Source organism: Astyanax mexicanus, chromosome 3 (assembly GCF_023375975.1).
Source record: "Astyanax mexicanus isolate ESR-SI-001 chromosome 3, AstMex3_surface, whole genome shotgun sequence".
Classification (NCBI taxonomy): domain Eukaryota; kingdom Metazoa; phylum Chordata; class Actinopteri; order Characiformes; family Acestrorhamphidae; genus Astyanax; species Astyanax mexicanus.
In genome coordinates, this window is record NC_064410.1 from 64,501,155 (window position 1) to 64,524,285 (window position 23,131).

Below are 23,131 nucleotides of genomic sequence, written 5' to 3' on the forward strand. Positions count from 1 at the left end.
ATATTCAGTGTATTTCTAGTTTTATTCTGTTTAAAACAATACAATGTAACGATGATTTTAAAACCAAAAACATCAAATACACCTGATTCTGATTTAGAAACTTAAGTGATATCAATTTTTTTTTCAGAGTTGTATTTTTTTTTTACTTTTTGCAATGTAGCCTTCAAATATTTATAGTTTTGGTATTTTAAGTCAACAAATTGTCCCCAAATTAACGGTTCCTGTGACAATTTTTACTAAATATAAAGGTTCTGTATGGAACATCCATGACTCTACAAACCATTTAAATAATTTCCTGGCTAAATAATTCTTCTACATAATAGAGAATCTGATGTGTACACAGTTTAAAATGTCTCTAAAGCACCAACAACGGTTTCAGTATTGATGCTAAACAAAGAACCCATTGAGAGACACTTTCACTAAGAGAGTCGCTACGTGAATGAGTTCTTATAAATCGTGATTTTAGCAAAGTTTCACTATTGTTTCACGTTAAACGACCCTTATTTGTCTAGACAATGTGCACTTTCTGGGTTTGGTATGGATTAGATTATCTGATACCAGCGAGAAACATCGTAAGAACTTACGTAAACTCAAGTTTTTAACGGTGGAGGTCAATCTAAAAACTTTATAAAACTTAAACTCCTAAAACCTCGTCTTAACAATCGGAGTTTCCTCAGTTTATAATGGAATAAAGAAATTTACAGAAGCTGTGGTGATCCAGCTTAGGTTCTGGAAGATCAAGAGAACTACTGGTAAGATTGATAGATCAGATCAGATCAGAACTCCTGTCTGACTGTAAAAGATCTTTAGATTCTTTATTAATCAGATTCTGGAGGGGTGGAGCACTGTTCTACTGTGCAGCGGTACCTGCACTATTTTAATATAAGAGCTTTCCTGAAGCTCAGACGACTAGAAAACAACATCTAAACATGCCTGAGTCATTTTTAGAAATCCTGTGGACTACTAAAAATGAAATAAAACACATGAAGAGAAGCCCGCTCCAAAAGTTAAACATGGGGGTGGATGGATCATGCCTTTAGTTTGTGCTGCAGCCAGTGGCACAGGGAACATTTCACTGGTAAAATGAAGTCTGGGTTCACTTAAACTTTAAAATTTTAGAAGCAACCTTCAAACATCTCACCATCTGTAAAAACAAGCTGGATTTAAAAAGAGGCGGAGCTTCTACAGCAGGATAATAATGACCCCAAACACACCGCAACACCCACAATGCACCACCTGAAGAGAAACCAGCAACCTAAACATCATCCAACATCTAAAACTGAAATTTTGCTGAAATTTTTTTGGAAAAATGTATTTTTTTAGCATTGTTTAGTAGTATTTTAGCTTTAATATAATTGAAACTGTTTTAAATAGGATATAAAAACTGTCCATATTGCATCTGCCACATGTTAGCAATTTTTGTTTTCCAAAATATTTAAATAAATATATAAAAACATTTTTAGGGCTGGTTTGTGTGAAAATGGTTCCAATGGTTAGGAAGAGATTAAAATGGAAATTAAGTCAATATACAAAACGCAATTAAAGGAACAGACTGACAACTTTATTATTATATTATTACTTTTGTTATATTACATCTCAAACATCATCCAGTACTGACTTACTTTACTGACTTAGTTAAACACCAAAAAGAATGCAACTTTTGTTTTATTATTTATTATTAATAAATATATGCTGTATACACGGTTAGATATTTACTATTGAAATATACTGCAAGTGTGTTTGATGTATTTGGTTTAAAAAAAAACCATTATTGATACTTTTATTTATTTTTCAATTTTCATTACATTGTATTGTTTTAAACAGAATAAAACTAGGGATGCACTGAATATTTAGCAAAGGAAACGATTTGGCAAATATGTGAAGCAAAAAAAAACAACAACTTCTAAATAATGAGTAACATTTTTAATCATTTTAAGTCATCGCTTGCTTTGTTTTTGTGTCTGCTGGGGTATCAATTTCTCTGATTTTGCTATTTATAGGTTTATGTTTGAGTAAAATGAACATTGTTGTTTTATTCTATAAACTACAGACAACATTTCTCTCAAATTACAAATAAAAATATTCTCATTTAGAGCATTTATTTACAGAAAGTGAGAAATGTCTGAAATAAAACAGTTATGTAATCACAGTTTTAATTTCATGCATCTTGGCATCATGTTCTCCTCCTCCACCAGTCTTACACACTGCTTTTGGATAACTTTATGCTGCTTTACTCCTGGTGCAAAAATTCAAGCAGTTCAGTTTGGTGGTTTGATGGCTTGTGATCAATTTGATAAAAAAAAAAACTCATTATTTTTAAGTGAAATCTTATTATTATTTTTTTTGAAGGTATGCAATAGTTGACAGAAGTGGTACAATGATTGAAAACTAACCATTTTAAGTTCATTTGAGTCTTAGCTTCTACAAAACATTTGCAAACTCTTATATTCACTAAAAACTCTTTAAATAAAAGGGTTTACTCTTTCAGTTTACACCTTTTGGAACTCTCTGCTCATCTTTTACTCGCTCGGTTGATATTTTAAGCAGGGGTGACCATCTGTTAAAATGACTGGATACCTAAAAGCCACATTAGCAGCGCTGACCACCGCTGAGGTCTGAGCTAAAGACAGACGAGTGATCCACATCTGGAAGTAATGAAGAGTCCAGAGCCCGGTCCCACCCTCTCCCCAGAGCCCAGCAGAGTCACAGCCTGTTCCCTCACCTCAAACTGCAGACCTACCCCCAACACAACTCAACAACACCCTCTAAACCACCTAAAACTACCTAAAAACACCCAAAAACCACATTAACCATCTAAAGTTACCAGTGAAATCAACTTAAACCTCCCAAAGCTGTGTGAAGCCAGCAGTGTCTAAAATCTCATCTTAAACTGCAAACCTGCTCCCAACACAACTCAACAACACCTTCTAAACCACCTAAAACAACCTAAAAACACCTTGCACAACACTAAAAACAACTAAAAACCACATAAACCATCTAAAGTTACCAGCCAAAATACCTAAAACATCCCAAAGGTGTGTGTGAAGCCATAAGAGTTTAAAATCTCACCTAAAACTGCAGGACTACCCCCAACACAACTCAACAACACCCTCTAAACCACCTAAAACTACCTAAAAACACCCAAAAACCACATTAACCGTCTAAAGTTACCAACCAAAACACCTAAACCCTCCAAAAGCTGTGTGAATCCAGCAGAGTCTACAATCATACCTAAAACTGCAGATATACCCACAGCACAACTCAACAACACCCTCTAAACCACCTAAAGCAACCTAAAAACACCCTGCACAACACTAACAGCTAAAAAACACACTAATCACCTAAAGTTGACAGCCAAAACACCTAAAACCTCCCAAAGCTGTGTGTTAAGCCATTAGAGTCTAAAATCTCACCCCGCAACACAACTTAACACCCTGTAAACCACCTAAAACAACCTAAAACACTTAAAAACCACATTAACCATCTAAAGTTACCAACCAAAACACCTAAACCCTCCCAAAACTGCGTGTAAATCCAGCAGAGTTTAAAATCTCACCTAACACTGCAGACCTAGCCCCAACACAACAAATAAACCCTCTAAACCACATAAAACAACCTAAAAACACTTAAAAACCACACAAACCATCCAAAGTTACCAGCCAAAATACCTAAAACCACCCAAAGCTGTGTGTAAATCCAGCAGAATCTAAAGTCTCACCTAAAACTGCAAACCTGCTCCCAACACAACTCAACAACACCCTGTAAACCACCTAAAACAAACAACTTAAAAATACACAAACATATCGTAGCTTTTAAAAGTTTGTGGAGCCAGGAAAGTCACAGCATGTACCCTCACCTCAAACTGCAGGATTAAACCCACCACAACTCAACAACTTAAAAATGCCTAAATTAAAGAAAAACACAAGAGAAAACATCCTGTATAAAGGCTTCCAAATGTGTGTGTTGACCTACCAGAGTCATAGCCATAACCTTTATCTAAAACTCTAGAAATAAACCCAACAAAACTGAATAAAAGCCTCTTAACCAATTAAAACACCCACAAAACTTAAAACCAATTTAAAAACTACATAAATGATCAAAAACTGTGTATGATCCACCAGCGTAAAAGCCTGAAATTTTACCTTAAACTCCAGGACTAAACCCAACACAACTCAACAACACCCTCTAAACCAGCTAAAACACATAAACTCACAATAAAGCATCTAAACTCACCTTAAAAGTTCTAAACTCACATATAAAAACCAAAGTCAGCTAAAACCATCCATAATTGTGTGGAAAACCAAAAGTGGAACCTCTCCAGGATTATCCCAACACATAAATACCCTCTAAACCAGCTAAAACCATAAAAAAAACATAACAAACTCTAAAACAGCTTTTTAAAAACACACAAACACCAAGAACACAATAAAAAACTAAACCTAAACAAAAGTGTTATCTATACTCCAGGACTAAACCTATAACTCAATAACACGTTCCAAAACTACCTAAACCACTTTAAGAAAAACTAAAAACGCCTTAAAAACCTTACAAAATGTGTGTCTCTGGAGTGAAGCCTTCAGAGCCACGATCCTGAAGAACTCCAGATATGAGCTGATTTTAGTCCCAGTCTTCTGATTTTAATTTCTCAGTTCTCAGACCACGAGTCCAATCTTTCCCATTAAAACCGCTAAAAACGGCGCTTTATGCAAAGCATATTCTATTTTATTCCAGCAGGGTTGAAGGTGAGAGTCTCTATAAGAGCGTTGAGGTGAGGAAGGGTTGAGGAGATAACACACACACGCGCGCGCGCGCCGCGGTATTCCGTAAAGGGTGCGCTCGCTCTTTCTGTTCTGTGCGCGCGGGATGCGCCTCTACTGTTAAATCAATTGTTGGAAAATGCGGCAATTTTATTATCTTTCCAAATCCATCCCATAATAATTCGCACAATAATAACAGCGATACCCCGTTACTTCTGGAGAGGCAGAATCCCCCAATCAGGACAAAGAGCCTCACAATAAACCACAGACACAACCGTCCGACCTACAGACCTGATTCATACTATAATAAAATAACCGCTAAATAACCGCTATAATGATAATAATCAGTATAAATAAATAGAGGTATAAAGGTACATTACCTGCCCCCCGCGCGCCCCTCGGTCCGGTAAAGGCCAGCGGTCTGACTGACAGCCAGACAAAAACACTGCAGCCCCCCCAATCTAAGCCCCACCCTCTACACCCCCACCTCACTAAACCCCGCCCCCCGCTCTTAAAGAGCCAGCCGCACAATAGACCGCCCAAACCCTGACGTCATTATGTAGTCATACAGACTATGAAGGAACACGGAGGATTTGAACTTCTAAAACTACACTTTTAAAATAAAATGGCTTTAAAAATGCTTAGATAACCCAAGTTCTGCCTAGTATTTTCATTCACACAATATTTGCAATTCCTTTTATCATGCAATTATCAATTTATCAAGGTACCCATTAAACTTTCTAAATTTGACCAACAAGCCTTATTGTCCTGGAAGTTATGTTACGTTCACAATTTATTCTCCACATAAAACAGGTCTTTGGAGCAATGGTAATGTCACAGTAAAAATAAATCTTTATTTCTGCCCCATTGGAAATAAAGGGATATGATGGATGAATATAATGGATGGATATGATAGATGGATGGATTTAATGGGTGGAAATTGGAAAAAGTAAAAATTGGTTCTAATAAACAGATTTGGGAAGTTCTATAACAAAAGAAAAATTAGGGCACGAGGGATTTCATATTGGAATTCACATTTTACAGAAATCTCTTGGAGGAAAGAAATTTATAATAAAATCAGTTAAGTGCATTTAGAAATCCTGCACAATATCTACCCATGTAATTATAATCTTGCTAAATTTATAGAAATAGATCAGAACTGTACTTTTTGCTTTAAACATCCAGAAAAACTAGAACTTTTTTTTTTTTTTTAATGTTCTTATTCAGAATATTTTTGGAGAGCTCTAGCTAAATTATTTTCTAATAAAGTGAATTACAGGGTAGATTTAAATGTACATGTTATATAAAATGTTATTTTTGGTTTTGTGTCAAACTCAAAGTCTTTGTAATGTCAAACTCAACTCAAAGTCAACTTTACTTTGTACCTGATGATCCTCTTTGGGAAACATTATTTACACAAATCTGTAAAGAATATTAAAGGTAAACCATTTTTAATGTGTTTCTTGTTCAATTTAATTTGCATATGGAGTCTCTTAATTGCCTGAGCAACAAAAAAGAGGTGTCCACTATAAAGTACCTATAAAGTTTTTTGTTCACAAACAAAACTATTTCAGACGCAAAACTGAGCTTTCCAAACAATTTGAGTTTAATTCACTTTTTAAAACTTTCAGTAGAATTAATACAGTTCTTCAGCTATTACGATCCATCATATATCGACTAGCCTTCCTCAATTAATGTGTTAATGTTTTTATTGATATTTTTTGTAATCTCTTATGTTGTTATATGTCTTCTAATTCTTTCTCTGATGTTATTTGTATACTTGTTTATTGAATACATTTTAACAAAAGGACTATGAGGGAACACAAAGAACTTATCTCTTGCTCTTCCTTTCCTGGGGTGGTCCTGATGAGTGCCAGTTCCATCACAAAGTTTGTAAATGTCTTTGAAAATGAAAAAAATAAATAAATAAATAAATAAAATAAAATAAAATGCACTGCACTGTTTTCTCAGTCATCTATCTATCTATCTATCTATCTATCTATCTATCTATCTATCTATCTATCTATCTATCTATCACAGATTTTTTTTGTGTGGACAAGCTTGCTAAATTTGTTGATTTTCTTTTGCTTATACTGAATGTTTAATCTGTTTTACTTAAATTGAATAAAGCTTTTTGTAGTGGTATATTCTTTAATTGAATAAAATATTTTTTAGTGTTTTGTCATATCACAAAGAATATTGTTATTGCAAAAACACCATGAAACAGAGTACCAGTCCAAGGTTTATACACACCATATATTCAGTATTTATTATTTTTAAATGTTTTAAAGTCATCCAAACTATGAAAAAAAAAAACATTTGGAATTAATTAGCAAATAAAAAGTGTTAAACAAACCAGAATATGTTTTATATTTTAGATTCTTCAAAGTATCTCCTCTTGTTTAGATGATCAGTTTTACACATCTCTGCTGGATTAGGTTTGTTTAACACTTTTAAGTTACTGCATGATTCCTTATAGTCTGATGGATCACTTCACTATTCATTTATAATGTAGAGAAAATTAATAAACATTTCTCTTCTTTATTTAGAATCAGTTATGTACAATTTCCATTGCCTCACTCCAAAACAGAGAACAATGTTAAGGTTATTTTCCACAAATAACCTGTTTATAAACACATTTAAGGGTCACTTACTCATAAGATGATGTCATATTCCGTTCCTCACCGAAATACGGGGCCAGCCAGGGTTGCCAGATTGGGCTATTCGCAGCCAAATCGTTCGAAATGTGTTTGAGAAAGTTTGGCTGGAGAAACACACTTTGCTCGGTGGACAATATTTGAGCTGGTAAATAATGAATTTAGCAGGTTTTAAAGTTTATTAATATACACCACGTTTATATACAATAAATTGCATTGCTTTATAAAACACCTAAAATATAAATTCATCAATAATAAATAGCTATTTTTATTCCTTACATCCTAACATCATGAACAGCATCAATAACAGCGATTGAGGGCTATTACATATCTGTAGATTTTGTTTTCATTACTTGCAAGTTTATTCTTGTTTATTTCTTTTTTTTAATTGCAAAAGGTAATGTGTTCTACCATTAAAATGATTTAAAACACAAATAATACACATATGTACGTGTTTTGATTGATAGGGTTCTACCCAAAGTTGTATACTCTTTGTACTCTTTTGAAAAATATAAAATAAAAATATTTTTTATTTATTTATAAAATTTTGTTTCGTGGAATAAACTTAAAATGGTTAGTTAGTTCAATCATTTTGCCACTTTTGTCAACTATTGCATAAGTACAGCTCTGAAAAAATAAATAAATAAAAGAGCACCTAAAAATGATGAGTTTCTTTGATTTTACCAAATTAAAAACCTCTGGAATATAATCAAGAGGAAGATGGATGATCACAAACCATCAAACCACCAAACTGAACTGCTTGAATTTTTACACCAGGAGTAAAGCAGCATAAAGTTATCCAAAAGCAGTGTGTAAGACTGGTGGAGGAGAACATGATGCCAAGATGCATTAAAAAAACTGTGATTAAAAAACAACCAGGATTATTCCACCAAATATTGATTATTTCTGAACTCTTAAAACTTTATGAATATGAACTTGTTTTATTTGCATTATTTGAGGTCTGAAAGCTCTGCATCTTTTTTTTATTTCATCCATTTCTCATTTTCTGTAAATAAATGCTCTAAATGAGAATATTTTTATTTGTAATTTGGGAGAAATGTTGTCTGTAGTTTATAGAATAAAACAACAATGTTCATTTTACTCAAACATAAACCTATAAATAGCAAAATCAGAGAAACTGATTCAGAAACTGCTCTCTAGTTTTTTCCAGAGCTATATATTTGTATCCATATATGTATCCAACACATGCAGTTACACTCAATTAAATGTCTTTTCATTTTTTATTGGTCTATATATATATATTTTATTTATATACTAGCAGTTGATATTATGTTTGCTTTATCCATCTTGGTTTAAATCGTGTGCTGAACCTCCGTCTGTTTTCTGTACATTTTGCGGGATTTTAACAGGTTTCGGGTGGAATCCACTGGACCAATCTGGCAACCCTGCCTGTAGCTAACCCAGCACAGCATGCTGGAGATGCTTCGCGAAAAAAATGGCTTTAATTAAATGATTAAGCAAATAAAGGCTGATGGGGCAGCGCGTGCTCCTCCCTGGCGCAGATTGTAGTGTTTGATCTCACTATTGGGTAATTAAATCGCCGCAAAATGCGGTTAATCCTTACGGTTGAATCAAACCCCGGCTGAAATGAGCGCTCCAGCCGCGCGATGAGGACTGACCTCACCAATATGGCGACTACTCCCCCTTAGCCCCCCCCCCCCTCCTCCTCTTTTAGATCGACATTATCTGTCCTTAACCTGAGCTAGGGTTATCTTGGGATTGTATAAAAATATATATAAATGAATAATAAACAAGATTTGACCGCTTCAGAATACTTTTAAAGTTCTTCATTTTTTTCAGATTTACTGGCCTTTTTTTCTTTACTTGAGCTGAGTAGTTCTTGTATTGCATTACTATATTTTATTGTAATAAATATATTACTTTTGTGTTTAAGTAGTAAGCATATTTTTTGTTTATTTTCTTCATTTATAGAATGCTTTTAGAGTTGAGTATTGAGAACACTGTTTACACAACTACTTGACTACTTGATAACTGCAGTAATCTGAATATGAACATGACTGCACTCAATCTTTAATTAAAAAAACATTTTATTTTTTAATCAAAGAATGGTTCCAATGCATGGAAATGTTTTAAATCAGCTGTGGTTTGGGAATAAAACATGCGACGGCTGTAAAGATTAAGAACTGAGTTTAATACAAACAGTAAAAAAGAAATATACACAAATAAATAAAAAATGTTGGGCAGTCCAGTTTTGGGTCAGTGTTTGGAGAGAAACAGTAGATCACATACGACATAAACATGTGCAAGTGTCCAGTAGAGTATAGTAGTAGTACTGTGAGTATAAAGAGGGACTAGCAGTAGTAATATTAGGACAGGGTCACCCTGTAATTAGTTCACCGGGGTCACATGACCCTCGTGTCTCCAGTTATACGATATAAATGCTTCACTATAGAAGAGACTAAATAAAAGCTACATTACAATTCTTAGTGCATTTCTAATTAAAACACATTCACCTGTGTTCCAGTGCAGAATTACCAATCAGCGGCAGTGTGGAGCTCCTACAGTGCAGCGGCGGGACGGGTGGTGGTGTGTGACGGGTGGTGTGTGACTGGGTAATTTGACGGGTGGAGCATTATGAGGTGGTGCATGACGAGGTGGTGCATTACGAGGTGGTGTGGCATGACGAGGTGGTGTGGCATGACGGGTGGCGCATTACGAGGTGGTGCATGACGGGTGGTGCATGACGAGGTGGTGCATGACGAGGTGGTGTGGCATGACGGGTGGTGCATTACGAGGTGGTGCATTACGAGGTGGTGTGGCATGACGGGTGGTGCATGACGAGGTGGTGCATTACGAGGTGGTGCATTACGAGGTGGTGCATTACGAGGTGGTGTGGCATGACGGGTGGCGCATTACGAGGTGGTGCATGACGGGTGGTGCATTACGAGGTGGTGCATGATGGGTGGTGCATGACGAGGTGGTGCATTACGAGGTGGTGCATGACGAGGTGGTGCATGACGAGGTGGTGTGGCATGACGGGTGGCGCATTACGAGGTGGTGCATGACAGGTGGTGCATTACGAGGTGGTGCATGACGGGTGGTGCATGACGGGTGGTGCATTCCGAGGTGTTGCATGATGAGGTGGTGCATTACGAGGTGGTGCATGACGAGGTGGTGCATGACGGGTGGTGCATGACGAGGTGGTGCATGACGAGGTGGTGCATGACGGGTGGTGCATTCCGAGGTGTTGCATGATGAGGTGGTGCATGATGAGTGGTGTGTTGTGACAGGGTGGTGTGGTGTGACTGGTTGGTGCAGTGTGACGGGTGGTGGTGCAGTGGTGTGACGGGTGGTGTGACGGAGTGTTTGGTGTCGGTGCTGATACTACCCTGATTCGGTTTAACCAGTGACTGTAGAAAAGCATGGACAGACTGCAATGTCTCTCAAAATTAAAACCACCACAGGTCTAGCGCCTCTGCTGGCCGGTTGCAGTATTACAGGTACTGTAGCTCCACCCATTCCTTAGGTTCCCATAGGTTTCAGTGCCAAAACAGCCCCGCCCATTTTTTAAAGATTCTTCAGTGTCTAGCTTTCCCTGTGCTAATACTACCACATTTTTATTTCCAGACAGAAATAAGTTTTAAACCGTATTCTGCTACAGTATATCGTGAGAAGGCGGGGCTACACTTAGGAATTAGGTAATAAAATAACTATAAGCTTAGCGTAAAATGTCCAGTGTGAACTAGCTACCGTTAGCGTAGTTAGCCTTGCTGAACTAGTAGCATTGCTGTAGCTATAGTGTTAGTACTCGGTCTCGGGTAGCGTTCTCGTCACATTGGGATTGAGTCCAAATAATGTTTTAAATAAATTAAATCTTATAAATAAATTTATCTTCTTTCAATTATCTTTTAACAGTGTGCGTTTCCCTTTTTGACTCTTGGAACATTAATTACGCTTAAAAAACACAAAAATTGGTAGACTTTTAATATACAACAAGGTGCTTTGAGCTGCACTGTAAACTCAATGAAGGCAGCCTGAGACACACGAATCCTTGGTTTTTACTGGGCTACTGTGGTCCTGTGGTTGCAAATTTGACTATGGTATCTATAGTGCCTCTATTGGTTGGTTGGTTGCAGTACAATGTGTAGCGCCGCCCATCTGGGGGAAGGTCTATTAAACAAGTAGGCGCGTTTGACTCCGCCTCTCGACACAATTGCACTACTTGTCTCTGGTTGCAAATGTGCTAATTTTGGCATAATTTCTATTATATAGAACAAAAAGGTAATGCAACCACAGCTTCCATGTTTCTATGTTTCTACAGTCATTGGTTTTAACCGTCCGTACGTCCTGAGGTGCTCTCTGGTTAAGGCTCGTCGCCGCCAGGTGGGCGGGTCCAGTGATTAGTGATTTGTGATAAGTGTGGGAATGTCGTGACGCCGGTTCGAGCCGAGCTGGTGAGGAATGTGGGAGTAGAGCTTCTTCAGGTCTTCAGTAGTTCAGTAGTTATCAGATAGACACTCCCTGAGCTGACGGGGGAAATTAATGCGTGTAAATACTTCGTAAGCGTACAAATCTTTTTGGACGTTGTAGCAGAACACACACGATCTTTGGTCGGGTCTTCTGGGCCGGGCTCAGAGTCGCAGTGAGGAGGATTCGGTGAGTTTAGAACCAACGAGTGTTGGAGTACTCAACACTACAGCCCGACTAGCATAACATAGCATAGCATGCTAACGAGGGGATCACACGTGGATGGGTTCTACAGCACCAGTCAAAAATTTGGACTCATCATTTTATTTAATTTAAGTTTTTACGTAAGAAATCATGTAGTAGCTTAAAAGTTTAAAAGTGTTAAACAAACCAAAATACTATTGTCAGCTTTTATCTGGGGAGCCTTTTTGGAGGCTGGTAACTGATGCAGTTATCCTGTTCCTTTCCTGGGGTGGTCCAGATGAGCGCCAGTTTCATCATTATTATTATATATAACGTTTTTGATGGTCTTGTTTTGATGCTTGTTTTTTCTTAAAGTTTTATTTTCATTACTTAAGCCCTATCTGCACAGGATTGTTTTCTCAGGGGGACGTCAGTCAAAAATAAAAACTATTTCACACTTCTACTCACTTCTTGTGATAAAACTCCTGCATCCGGACTGCAATTGAAAAAACAGGATGACCAGTGAGTTTTCTCTCTGCTTTCTTCTCGGTCACATGACATTGCGGTGTTCAGTAGCTCCTCCATTTCCACTCGCTGTTGTGTTTTTTTTACGTGGATCTCTGTGGAAACCGTGGCGCACCCAAAGTGTAATTACGGTGAGCGGCAGTGGACAAATATCTATTTTATTAAAGGTGAGAAGACGAAACTCAGAGATGTGCGTCCGGACAGGACTAAAATTACCGGAGGAGCACGGAGTTCAGAGAAAAACAGTAGATAATTCAGCCTGTAATTTACTCAGAGGACGTCTGAGAAAAACACCTACATGATAGTTCTGGACGGGAATAAAATCACAGAGGATAAAAAAAACCCATAAAAGAGAAAATTACCCAGAACCCCCTGAGAAACTAATCCTAAAGATAGAGCTTTAGTTGAGTAGTTCTTGCTTATATGCATAATATGGATTAGGAATTCTACCTCTTCACTACTTTACTTTAACTGATGCTCTCAAGCTAACATTAAGAGGCAAGAAATTCAAGTAATTAACTCTTGATGAGTTCAGCACAGCTGTTAACTGAAAGCCTGAATTCCAGGTGACTCTACCTCATAAAACTGACTGAGAATCAAAAATATTAAAATAGATATTCTGGTTTGTTTAACACTTTTTTTCTTGTTTGCTAAATAATTCAATATATTTTTATTCATATTTTTTTGTACGATTTTAGTATTAATCTACATTAAAGAAAACCTTTAAATGATAAAAAACACTAAATTTAAGCTGTCCAAACCTTTGACTGGTTGGAATCTGTCCATATGTTGGACCAATATGGAGCCACACATATAGGCCCCGCCCCCCAACATGGGCAGCATGTTATCTCTGGGATGGTTCTGAAAGGCAAGATTAAACACACACAGTATACAGTCTCTCTTTTTCTTTCTTTCTTTCTTTTTAGCTTCACCACACCCTCCCTCTCTCACTCCATCACACACACACAAACACACAAAAGCAGGAAGTGCCGTGGACTATTTGCGTTCCCACGTCGAGCGAAACCTAAAATTACCTCCAGTCTGAGCGACCGGAGAGAGAGCGCTGCCCATCGCTGCCCTGCCTCAGGAGACCAGCAGTCAGCAAGACTGTGTTTATACAGATAACCCTTCAGAATAAACAGAGCGAGAGAGAGAGAGAGAGAGAGACAGAGAGAGAGAGAAGGACGGATGGATGGATGGTGGAGGAGGACGAGAAGTAGCAGGCCCAGAAAAGACCATCTTGGGCGTAGAGTAAGAAGAAGGCAGCTTGGCGCCTGGGTAAAAGGTTCGTGCTAGGTTCTATGCCGGGTTCTGTGCCGGGTCCAGGGTCCGTGCCAGGTTCTGTGCCGGGTCCTGTGACAGGTTCCAGGACTCTTAAACACTCCTCAGCAGTCGGCCCGGCGAAAGCTGGACCTGCTAAGAGAATTCCTGCAGATAAGAGACACAGAAAGAGAGACACAGGGTCAGGTTTCAGCCAATCAGACGAGAGAGAGAGAGGGAGAGAGAGAGAGAGAGAGAGAGAGAAAGAGATAGACGGGTGAAGGGGCGGCTGGCGGAGTAAAAACAAAGCTGGTTGTGAAAACAGAGCTCAAAAATGCTCACAAATTCAGATAAACTGTTTTATTTTAGTGGAGTACAGAACCAGACAAAGTTTGGAGTTTGAAAACACCATAAATTCATTATTTTTCCATTATTTAAAATGTTCTGTATTGTAGATTAATACTAAACTCATCCGAACTATGAAGAAAAGCATATGAAATTATTTAGCAAAAAAAAAAAATTGTTAAGCAAACCAGAATAATTTTTATTTTTTTTACATTCTTCACAAAAGTGTGTTAGATGATCAGTTCTGAACATCTCTGCTGGATTTTCTCAGTCAGTTTTATGAGGTAGAGTCTCCTGGAATTCAGGCTTTCAGTTAACAGCTGTGCTGAACTCATCAAGAGTTAATTACTTGAATTTCTTGTCTCTTAATAAAGTGTTTGCGAGCATCAGTTAAAGTAAAGTAGTGAAGAGGTAAAAGGGTCTGTGGCGTCCGTTGTGGTAAAGCTATTTTAATTTTATATAAAGCTATGGTGTGATAATCACAAAAAAATCAAACTGTGTTTTAAAAAGAAGTTAAACAAGTTAAAACGCTATAATCACGCGGCTCTGGGGTTCACGCACACGTGAGCTCCTCCACTCGTCTATATTCTTCAGTGTTGCAATATTAATTAACATCATTCTGAAAAGATTTCACTCATTTAAACAGCCTGAAAATGTTTTTTAAAGCTTAGTTTTAATGCCCGACTTACTAAAAATTAAAAAATGTCATAATGACAGTTCATGCCGGGTTGGGCTGGATTTTTTTCTGGGCCTGATCTAAGCTCTGGTTTTAGTATCTAGTTTTATGTTTTACATTACATTACATTACATTACATTACATTTGGCAGACGCTTTTGTCCAAAGCGACTTACAATAGTCAAGTACAATGTAAAATAAGTTTCAAGGTAAAACATCTTTGGATAGGGATAAAAGGAGGACACAGGGGAATAATAGGATAGAGGAGTGAAGGAGAGGAAGAAGGAAATGAGGTTAGAAGTAGTTAGTTAGTTAGAGGTGTTAAGAGAGTAAGTGCTCTTTGAAGAGCTCTGTCTTCAGGAGTTTATTAAAGATAGTGAGAGATTCTCCTGATCTGGTAGTAGAAGGTAGTTTGTTAGAGGTGTTAGGAGAGTAAGTGCTCTTTGAAGAGCTCTGTCTTCAGGAGTTTATTAAAGATAGTGAGAGATTCTCCTGATCTGGTAGTAGAAGGTAGTTAGTTAGAGGTGTTAGGAGAGTAAGTGCTCTTTGAAGAGCTCTGTCTTCAGGAGTTTATTAAAGATAGTGAGAGATTCTCCTGATCTGGTAGTAGAAGGTAGTTAGTTAGAGGTGTTAGGAGAGTAAGTACTCTTTGAAGAGCTCTGTCTTCAGGAGTTTATTAAAGATAGCGAGAGATTCTCCTGATCTGGTAGTGGAAGGTAGTTTGTTCCACCATTGGGGAACTCTGTATGTTTTAATCCATATAAGCATGATCCATGACTTTTTCATGCCATCAGTGCAGACAATATGCATGGACAATAAAAACAAAAATAAACTAATGCTATAATCACAATCTTTAATTATAGAGCTCCATAGTGTGTAGGGCTATATTACTGAATTAACTCCGAGTGATGTATTTCTTAGGTCAAAATAGACCATATTTTCATGACGTTTCTAAAACTTTCTGGGTATTTTTATGTTTCCAAAACTTATCCAAGCCTAGAAATTTCTATTTTCAAATGTTATGACTTTTCCAGGTTTTCATGCCCTGGTGAGAAAAAAAAACAAAAAACCTTTAACTTACTTAAAACATATTGAGAATTGTCTAAGCATTCTGTAAATATACTAACAGATTTATGTACTTACCTAAAATATATTTTGAGTACATTAATATTATCCTTTCATCCAATGTTTGAAAGTAATCTTTTATCATACTTTTTAAAAAGTACAATATATAGTATTTTAAAAAAAATAGACTACTATGAAGTACACTTTTAGTTTAATGTAATTCAGTATACTTCTAAAATACATATTTCCAAATATACTTTTCTACATTTTTAGCAAAGTGTGTTCACTTAAAGTTACAATGTATCATGTAACTTTTTAAGTAAATTAAATTACTACTACTAATTTAAAAAAAATCAATTTGTAACAAGAAGCATATTTGCATATTAGTACTCTAATGTAAATAGATCACATATATTTCACATCAATTCTTAGAACATATACTCTCTAATATACCTGGAGTATAATAATAAATAGTGATACAGTTGTAATACTCATTATTGAATTATTATAATTTTACTGTAAACATATTTAAAACATAGGGTTATATACATAAAGTAGTTTACATGTTTAAATGTTACTTAAATATATTTAAAATTAGTACACTTAGCACAATTTAAGTAAGACTTTTGTACTATTTTTATACAATTAAAGTAAAATAAATAGAAAAAAAAGTTAATATAGTGATTAATAATAATGTGGCTACAAGAACACTTTAGTGCACTATAGTATAATAATGATTAGAATACTTTAATCTACTTTTTTCACAAGGGCGTGCAAATACCATGGATTTTCCATTAGGTCACGGATTTAGAAACATATATCAACAATATCATCAGTATTTGAGTATTTACTTTTTGGATAAATGACAATTCCAGGCGAGTTATGGCTGCCGGCCATGTCTAAAAGCTATTATTACTCAGAATTACTTGGAAACAAATCAGAAACTTTGCTTTAGGACAAAAGTACTGCGTTCTGCGAGTGTGAGACGGAGTTATCTGGTGCTGTCAGGTGAGATACAGGATTATTTATAATAATCAGTGATCTGTCTGACTAAAATCACCTCGTTTTATTTCTGCCCACAAATATGCGCTGTTTAAATCACCCTGCTGATATAATCTCATTTATTCAGCAGCCTTTGGCCTGAGTGCTATTTCAGGAGGGGTCAGGAAGGCAGCACTGTGCTGCAGATTTTGGCAAACCGGCCAAACCAAGCAACATCTCAATTTACCCTCCTGTAACCCCAGTGTTCACTGTTCTACAGTGTATTTCAGGTTAAAACGACAAAATACGAAACATTTTCTGTCTATTACATGTATAAATGTGCACAAAAATAACTTTAAAATACATTTTATTATTAAGCAGAGTGTCTCATACATTGACCTAATTGCAAAACTAAGATATATAATTAAATACATTAATAAAAATACTTAGAACACAAAAAAAATAGCATTTGTTACCCATTTTCCCCACTCTCTAACTCTGGCTGTGTGTGTAATGTGTGAGTAGTGTGTGTATGTTAGCTGTGAGTAGCTGTAGGTGGCAGTGTGTGTGTTACCTGTGTGTAGCTGTAGGGGGCAGTGTGAGTAGTGTGTGTGTTACCTGTGAGTAGCTTTAGGGAGCAGTGTGTGTAGTGTGTGAGTAGTGTGTGTGTTACCTTTGAGTAGCTGTAGGGGGCAGTGTGTGAGTAGTGTGTGTGTTACCTGTGTGTAGCTGTAGGGGGCAGTGTGAGTAGTGTGTGTGTTACCTGTGTGTAGCTGTAGGGGGCAGTGTGTGTAGTGTGTGAGTAGAGTGTGTGTTACCTGTGAGTAGCTGTAGGGGGCAGTGTGTGAGTAGTGTGTGTGTTACCTGTGTGTAGCTGTAGGGGGCAGTGTGAGTAGTGTGTGTGTTACCTGTGAGTAGCTGTAAGGGACAGTGTGTGTAGTGTGTGAGTTACCTGTGAGTAGCTGTAGGGGGCAGTGTGTGTGTTACCTGTGAGTAGCTGTAGGGGCAGTGTGTGAGTAGTGTGTGAGTTACCTGTGTGTAGCTGTAGGGGGCAGTGTGTGTAGTGTGTGAGTAGAGTGTGTGTTACCTGTGAGTAGCTGTAGGGGGCAGTGTGTGTAGTGTGTGTGTGTGAGTTACCTGTGAGTAGCTGTAGGGGCAGTGTGTGAGTAGTGTGTGTGTTACCTGTGAGTAGCTGTAGGGGGCAGTGTGTGTAGTGTGTGTGTGAGTTACCTGTGAGTAGCTGTAGGGGGCAGTGTGTGTAGTGTGCAGTGTGTGTGTTACCTGTGAGTAGCTGTAGGGGCAGTGTGTGTAGTGTGTGTGTTACCTGTAAGTAGCTGTAGGGGCAGTGTGTGTAGTGTGTGAGTTACCTGTGAGTAGCTGTAGGGGCAGTGTGTGTAGTGTGTGAGTTACCTGTGAGTAGCTGCAGGGGGCAGTGTGTGTAGTGTGTGAGTTACCTGTGAGTAGCTGTAGGGGGCAGTGTGTGTAGTGTGTGAGTTACCTGTGAGTAGCTGTAGGGGCAGTGTGTGTAGTGTGTGAGTTACCTGTGAGTAGCTGCAGGGGGCAGTGTGTGAGTTACCTGTGAGTAGCTGTAGGGGGCAGTGTGTGTAGTGTGTGAGTTACCTGTGAGTAGCTGTAGGGAGCAGTGTGTGTAGTGTGTGAGTTACCTGTGAGTAGCTGTAGGGGGCAGTGTGTGTAGTGTGTGAGTTACCTGTGAGTAGCTGTAGGGGCAGTGTGTGTAGTGTGTGAGTTACCTGTGAGTAGCTGTAGGGGCAGTGTGTGTAGTGTGTGTGAGTTACCTGTGAGTAGCTGTAGGGGCAGTGTGTGTAGTGTGTGAGTTACCTGTGAGTAGCTGTAGGGGGCAGTGTGTGAGTAGTGTGTGTGTTACCTGTGAGTAGCTGTAGGGGGCAGTGTGTGTGTTGTGTGTGTGTTACCTGTGAATAGCTGTAGGGGGTAGTGTGTGTGTAGTGTGTTAGTAGTGTGTAGTGTGTGTTACCTGTGAGTAGCTGTAGGGGCAGTGTGTGAGTAGTGTGTGTTACCTGTGAGTAGCTGTAGGGGCAATGTGTGAGCAGTGTGTGTGTGTGTTACCTGTGAGTAGCTGTAGGGGGCAGTGTGTGTGTTGTGTGTGTGTTACCTGTGAGTAGCTGTAGGGGCAGTGTGTGAGTAGTGTGTGAGTTACCTGTGAGTAGCTGTAGGGGGTAGTGTGAGTAGTGTGCGAGTTACCTGTGAGTAGCTGTAGGGGGCAGTGTGTGTAGTGTGTGAGTAGTGTGTGTGTGTTACCTGTGAGTAGCTGTAGGGGGCAGTGTGAGAAGTGTGTGTGTTACCTGTGAGTAGCTGTAGGGGGCAGTGTGTGTAGTTTGCAGTGTGTGTGTTACCTGTGAGTAGCTGTAGGGGCAGTGTGTGTAGTGTGTGTGTTACCTGTAAGTAGCTGTAGGGGCAGTGTGAGAAGTGTGTGAGTTACCTGTGAGTAGCTGCAGGGGGCAGTGTGTGTAGTGTGTGAGTTACCTGTGAGTAGCTGCAGGGGGCAGTGTGTGTAGTGTGTGAGTTACCTGTAAGTAGCTGTAGGGGGCAGTGTGAGTAGTGTGTGAGTTACCTGTGAGTAGCTGTAGGGGCAGTGTGTGTAGTGTGTGAGTAGTGTGTGAGTTACCTGTAAGTAGCTGTAGGGGACAGTGTGTGTAGTGTGTGAGTAGTGTGTGAGTTACCTGTAAGTAGCTGTAGGGGCAGTGTGAGAAGTGTGTGAGTTACCTGTGAGTAGCTGCAGGGGGCAGTGTGTGTAGTGTGTGAGTAGTGTGTGAGTTACCTGTGAGTAGCTGTAGGGGGCAGTGTGTGTAGTGTGTGAGTTACCTGTGAGTAGCTGTAGGGGGCAGTGTGTGTAGTGTGTGAGTTACCTGTGAGTAGCTATAGGGGCAGTGTGTGTAGTGTGTGAGTTACCTGTGAGTAGCTGTAGGGGGCAGTGTGTGTAGTGTGCTGTAGAGCTGGGGGATCTTGCGGTTGATCAGGGGGAACAGAGCTTCCTTCAGTTTATGGTAATTCCTCTCCAGCTCCCGATGATACTCCTTCTGATCCGGACCAATCAGAGCTTTATTCTTCCTCAGAGCATCCTCACACCTGAGAGAGGAAGAGGAGGATGTGATGAATGTGATGTACAAACACTGTGTGTGTGTGAGTGTGAGAGAGTGTGTGAGTGTGTGTGAGTGTGTGTGAGTGTGTGTGTGTGAGAGTGTGTTTTAGAGTGTGTGTGAGAGTGAGTGTGAGAGTGAGTGTGTGTGTGTGTGTGTGTGTGTGAGTATGTTTTTATGTGTGTGTGTGTGTGTGAGTGTGTGTGTGAGAGTGTGTGTGAGTGTGTGTGTGAGTGTGTGTGTGAGTGTGTGTGAGAGTGAGTGTGTGTGTGTGAGTGTGTGTGAGTGTGTGTGTGAGTGTGTGTGTGTGAGTCTCTTCACCTCTTAGTAAAATCCTTAAAGCAGAGGCGGAGTTTATTGTGATGCCGGAAGAGCTTCGGATCGTCTGGAATTTCTGACAGGAAGACCTGGGCCACCTCCAGAGGACCCTACAACACCAAACAGCAACCAATCAGATTACAGAGAGGAAGAAGAAGAAGAGGATGAAGAAGATGAAGAAAAAGAAGACGAAGATGAAGAAGATGAAGAAGAATAAGAAGATGAAGAAAATGAAAAAAAGAAGAAAAAAGATGAAGAGGTGGAGGAAGAGTAAAAGGAGGAAGAGGAAGAAAAAGAGGTGGAGGAAGAGTAAAAGGAGGAAGAGGAAGATAAAGAAGTAAAAGTAGAAGAAGTAGAAGAAGAGGTGGAGGAAGAGTAAAAGGAGGAAGAGGTGGAGGAAGAGGTGGAGGATAGTAAAAGAAGGAAGAAGAGTAAAAGGAGGAAGAAGAAGATAAAGAAGTAAAAGTAGAAGAAGTAGAAGAAGAGGTGGAGGAAGAGTAAAAGGAGGAAGAGGAAGTAAAAGAGGTGGAGGAAGAGTAAAAGGAGGAAGAGGAAGTAAAAGAGGTGGAGGAAGAGTAAAAGGAGGAAGAAGAAGTAGAAGAGGTGGAGGAAGTGTAAAAGGAGGAAGAAGAAGTAGAAGAAGAGGTGGAGGAAGAGTAAAAGGAGGAAGAGGAAGTAGAAGAGGAGGAGGAATAGTAAAAGGCGGAAGAGGAAGTAGAAGAGGAGGAGGAAGAGTAAAAGGCGGAAGAGGAAGTAGAAGAGGAGGAGGAAGAGTAAAAGGCGGAAGAGGAAGTAGAAGAGGTGGAGGAAGAATAAAAGGAGGAAGAGGAAGTAGAAGAGGTAGAGGAAGAATAAAAGGAGGAAGAGGAAGTAGAAGAGGTGGAGGAAGAGTAAAAGGAGGAAGAGGAAGGTTCACCTGGTTAACAGTGGTTCCCACACAGCCCTGCAGCACCATCTGCAGCATCTTGGAGTCTGCAGGGTCCTGGTGGGTGGCGATACCCAGCTCATGAGTTTTCTTCTGCATGTCCTCAATCGCCACCTCTATCGGAACCAGGATGATCTGATCAACAGAGAGAGAGAAAGAGAAAGAGAGAGAGAGAGACAGAGAGAGGAGGTCTGTGGGTGACGTATGAAGCGACGTTTTGACGGTTCCACTAAAACCGGTTCTCTGAAAAGCACCACGGTTCTTATAAACCTGACCTGATCCGGTTTAAGAATTATTTTGGTGGAAAAGTGCTTTTCTCAGGAACGTCTCCACCAGAGTGCACCACTTATCTTATCCCCGCTAAAAGTTTTCTCCCCGGTAATGTTAGCTAGCTCTCCGCTAATGTTACTATGTTATTAGCTAAAGGTTAGTGGGGATAAGATAAGTGGTGCACTCTGGTGGAGACGTTCCTGAGAAAAGCACTTTTCCACGGTAACATGCGCTAAGTTAGTATGTTAGCTAGCTCTTTGCTAATGTTAGCTAACACTCTGCTAATCATAGTTCTCTCCTCTGTAATATTGGCTAGCTCTCTGCTAATATTAGTTTCCTCCCCGTTAACATTAGCTAACTCACCACTAAAGTTACTATGTTAGCAAGCTCTTCGCTTATATTAGCTAGCTTTCTGCTAACCTTAGTTTTCTCCTCTGTAACATTAGCTAGCTCTCCACTTAATTTAGTATGTTAGCTAGCTCTTCGCTAATATTAGCTAGCTCTTCACTAACCTTGGTTCCTTCCTCTGTAACATTAGCTAGCTCACCACTTAATTTAGTATGTTAGCTAGCTCTTCACTAATGTTAGCTAGCTCTTCACTAACCTTGGTTCTTTCCTCTGGAACATTAGCTAGCTCTTCGCTAATGTTAGCTAGCTCTCCACTAACCTTGGTTCTTTCCTCTGTAACATTAGCTAGCTCACCACTAAAGTTAGTATGTTAGCAACCTCTTCGCTAATGTTAGCTAGCTCTCCACTAACCTTGGTTCTTTCCTCTGTAACATTAGCTAGCTCACCACTTAATTTAGTATGCTAGCTAGCTCTTCGCTAATGTTAGCCAGCTCTCTGCTAAACTCAGTTCTCTCCTCTGCAACATTAGCTAGCTCACCACTTAATTTAGTATGCTAGCTAGCTCTTTGCTAATGTTAGCTAGCTCTCCACTAACCTTGGTTCTTTCCTCTGTAACATTAGCTAGCTCACCACTTAATTTAGTATGCTAGCTAGCTCTTCGCTAATGTTAGCTAGCTCTCCACTAACCTTGGTTCTTTCCTCTGTAACATTAGCTAGCTCACCACTTAATTTAGTACGCTAGCTAGCTCTTCGCTAATGTTAGCTAGCTCTCCACTAACCTTGGTTCTTTCCTCTGTAACATTAGCTAGCTCACCACTAAAGTTAGTATGTTAGCAACCTCTTCGCTAATGTTAGCTAGCTCTCTGCTAAACTCATTTCTCTCCTCTTTAACATTAGCTAGCTCTCCGCTAACCTTAGTTTTCTCCCCAGTAACATGCACTAACTCACTGCTAAAGTTAGTATGTTAGCAATCTAGTCAATAATGTTAGCTAGCTTTCCGCTAACCTCAGTTCTACCCTCCGTAATATTAGCTAGCTCTCTGCTAATCTTAGTTTCCTCCCCGCTAACATTAGCTAACTCACCTCTAAAGTTAGTAAGTTACCTAGCTCTTCAATAATGTTAGCTACCTCTCCGCTAATGTAAGCTAGATCTCTGCTAAACTTCGACATTTTACGTTTTAAACGATTTTACCCAATAAACTTCTCTCTAATACTGTAATTACTGTAATATCACTGTAATATCTCATCCTCAGACGTA

At 39.0% G+C, this 23,131-nt stretch overlaps 2 protein-coding genes across 12 annotated transcripts in view; both read right to left on the reverse strand.

The window, feature by feature from the left end:
- The window catches only part of kank2 (KN motif and ankyrin repeat domains 2), an 80,017-nt gene extending 74,794 nt beyond the window's left edge, over positions 1 to 5,223 (reverse strand). The window contains exon 1 of one of the 2 annotated variants that reach the window (XM_049475628.1): positions 5,138 to 5,223. The gene's annotated coding sequence lies outside the window, so the exon portion shown is untranslated. Of the gene's footprint in view, positions 1 to 4,549; positions 4,805 to 5,137 lie in introns of those variants that run through there. The other variant, XM_022667195.2, reaches the window with a different exon arrangement.
- Positions 5,224 to 9,566: 4,343 nt separating this feature from the next.
- LOC103030631 (dedicator of cytokinesis protein 7-like) overlaps positions 9,567 to 23,131 on the reverse strand; it is a 108,275-nt gene continuing 94,710 nt past the window's right edge. For 3 of the 10 annotated variants that reach the window (XM_049475632.1, XM_049475631.1, XM_049475629.1), the window contains 4 exons: positions 21,248 to 21,391; positions 20,335 to 20,441; positions 19,826 to 20,002; positions 9,567 to 13,999 (listed from right to left, as the gene is read on the reverse strand). In XM_049475632.1, the coding sequence (XP_049331589.1) occupies positions 13,957 to 13,999; positions 19,826 to 20,002; positions 20,335 to 20,441; positions 21,248 to 21,391 (471 nt within the window). In that variant the 3' untranslated portion in view covers positions 9,567 to 13,956. Of the gene's footprint in view, positions 14,000 to 18,127; positions 18,308 to 18,351; positions 18,439 to 18,561; positions 18,606 to 18,693; positions 18,737 to 19,218; positions 19,488 to 19,694; positions 19,783 to 19,825; positions 20,003 to 20,334; positions 20,442 to 21,247; positions 21,392 to 23,131 lie in introns of all 10 variants that reach the window. The other 7 variants (XR_007438134.1, XR_007438132.1, XR_007438135.1 and 4 more) reach the window with 7 other exon arrangements.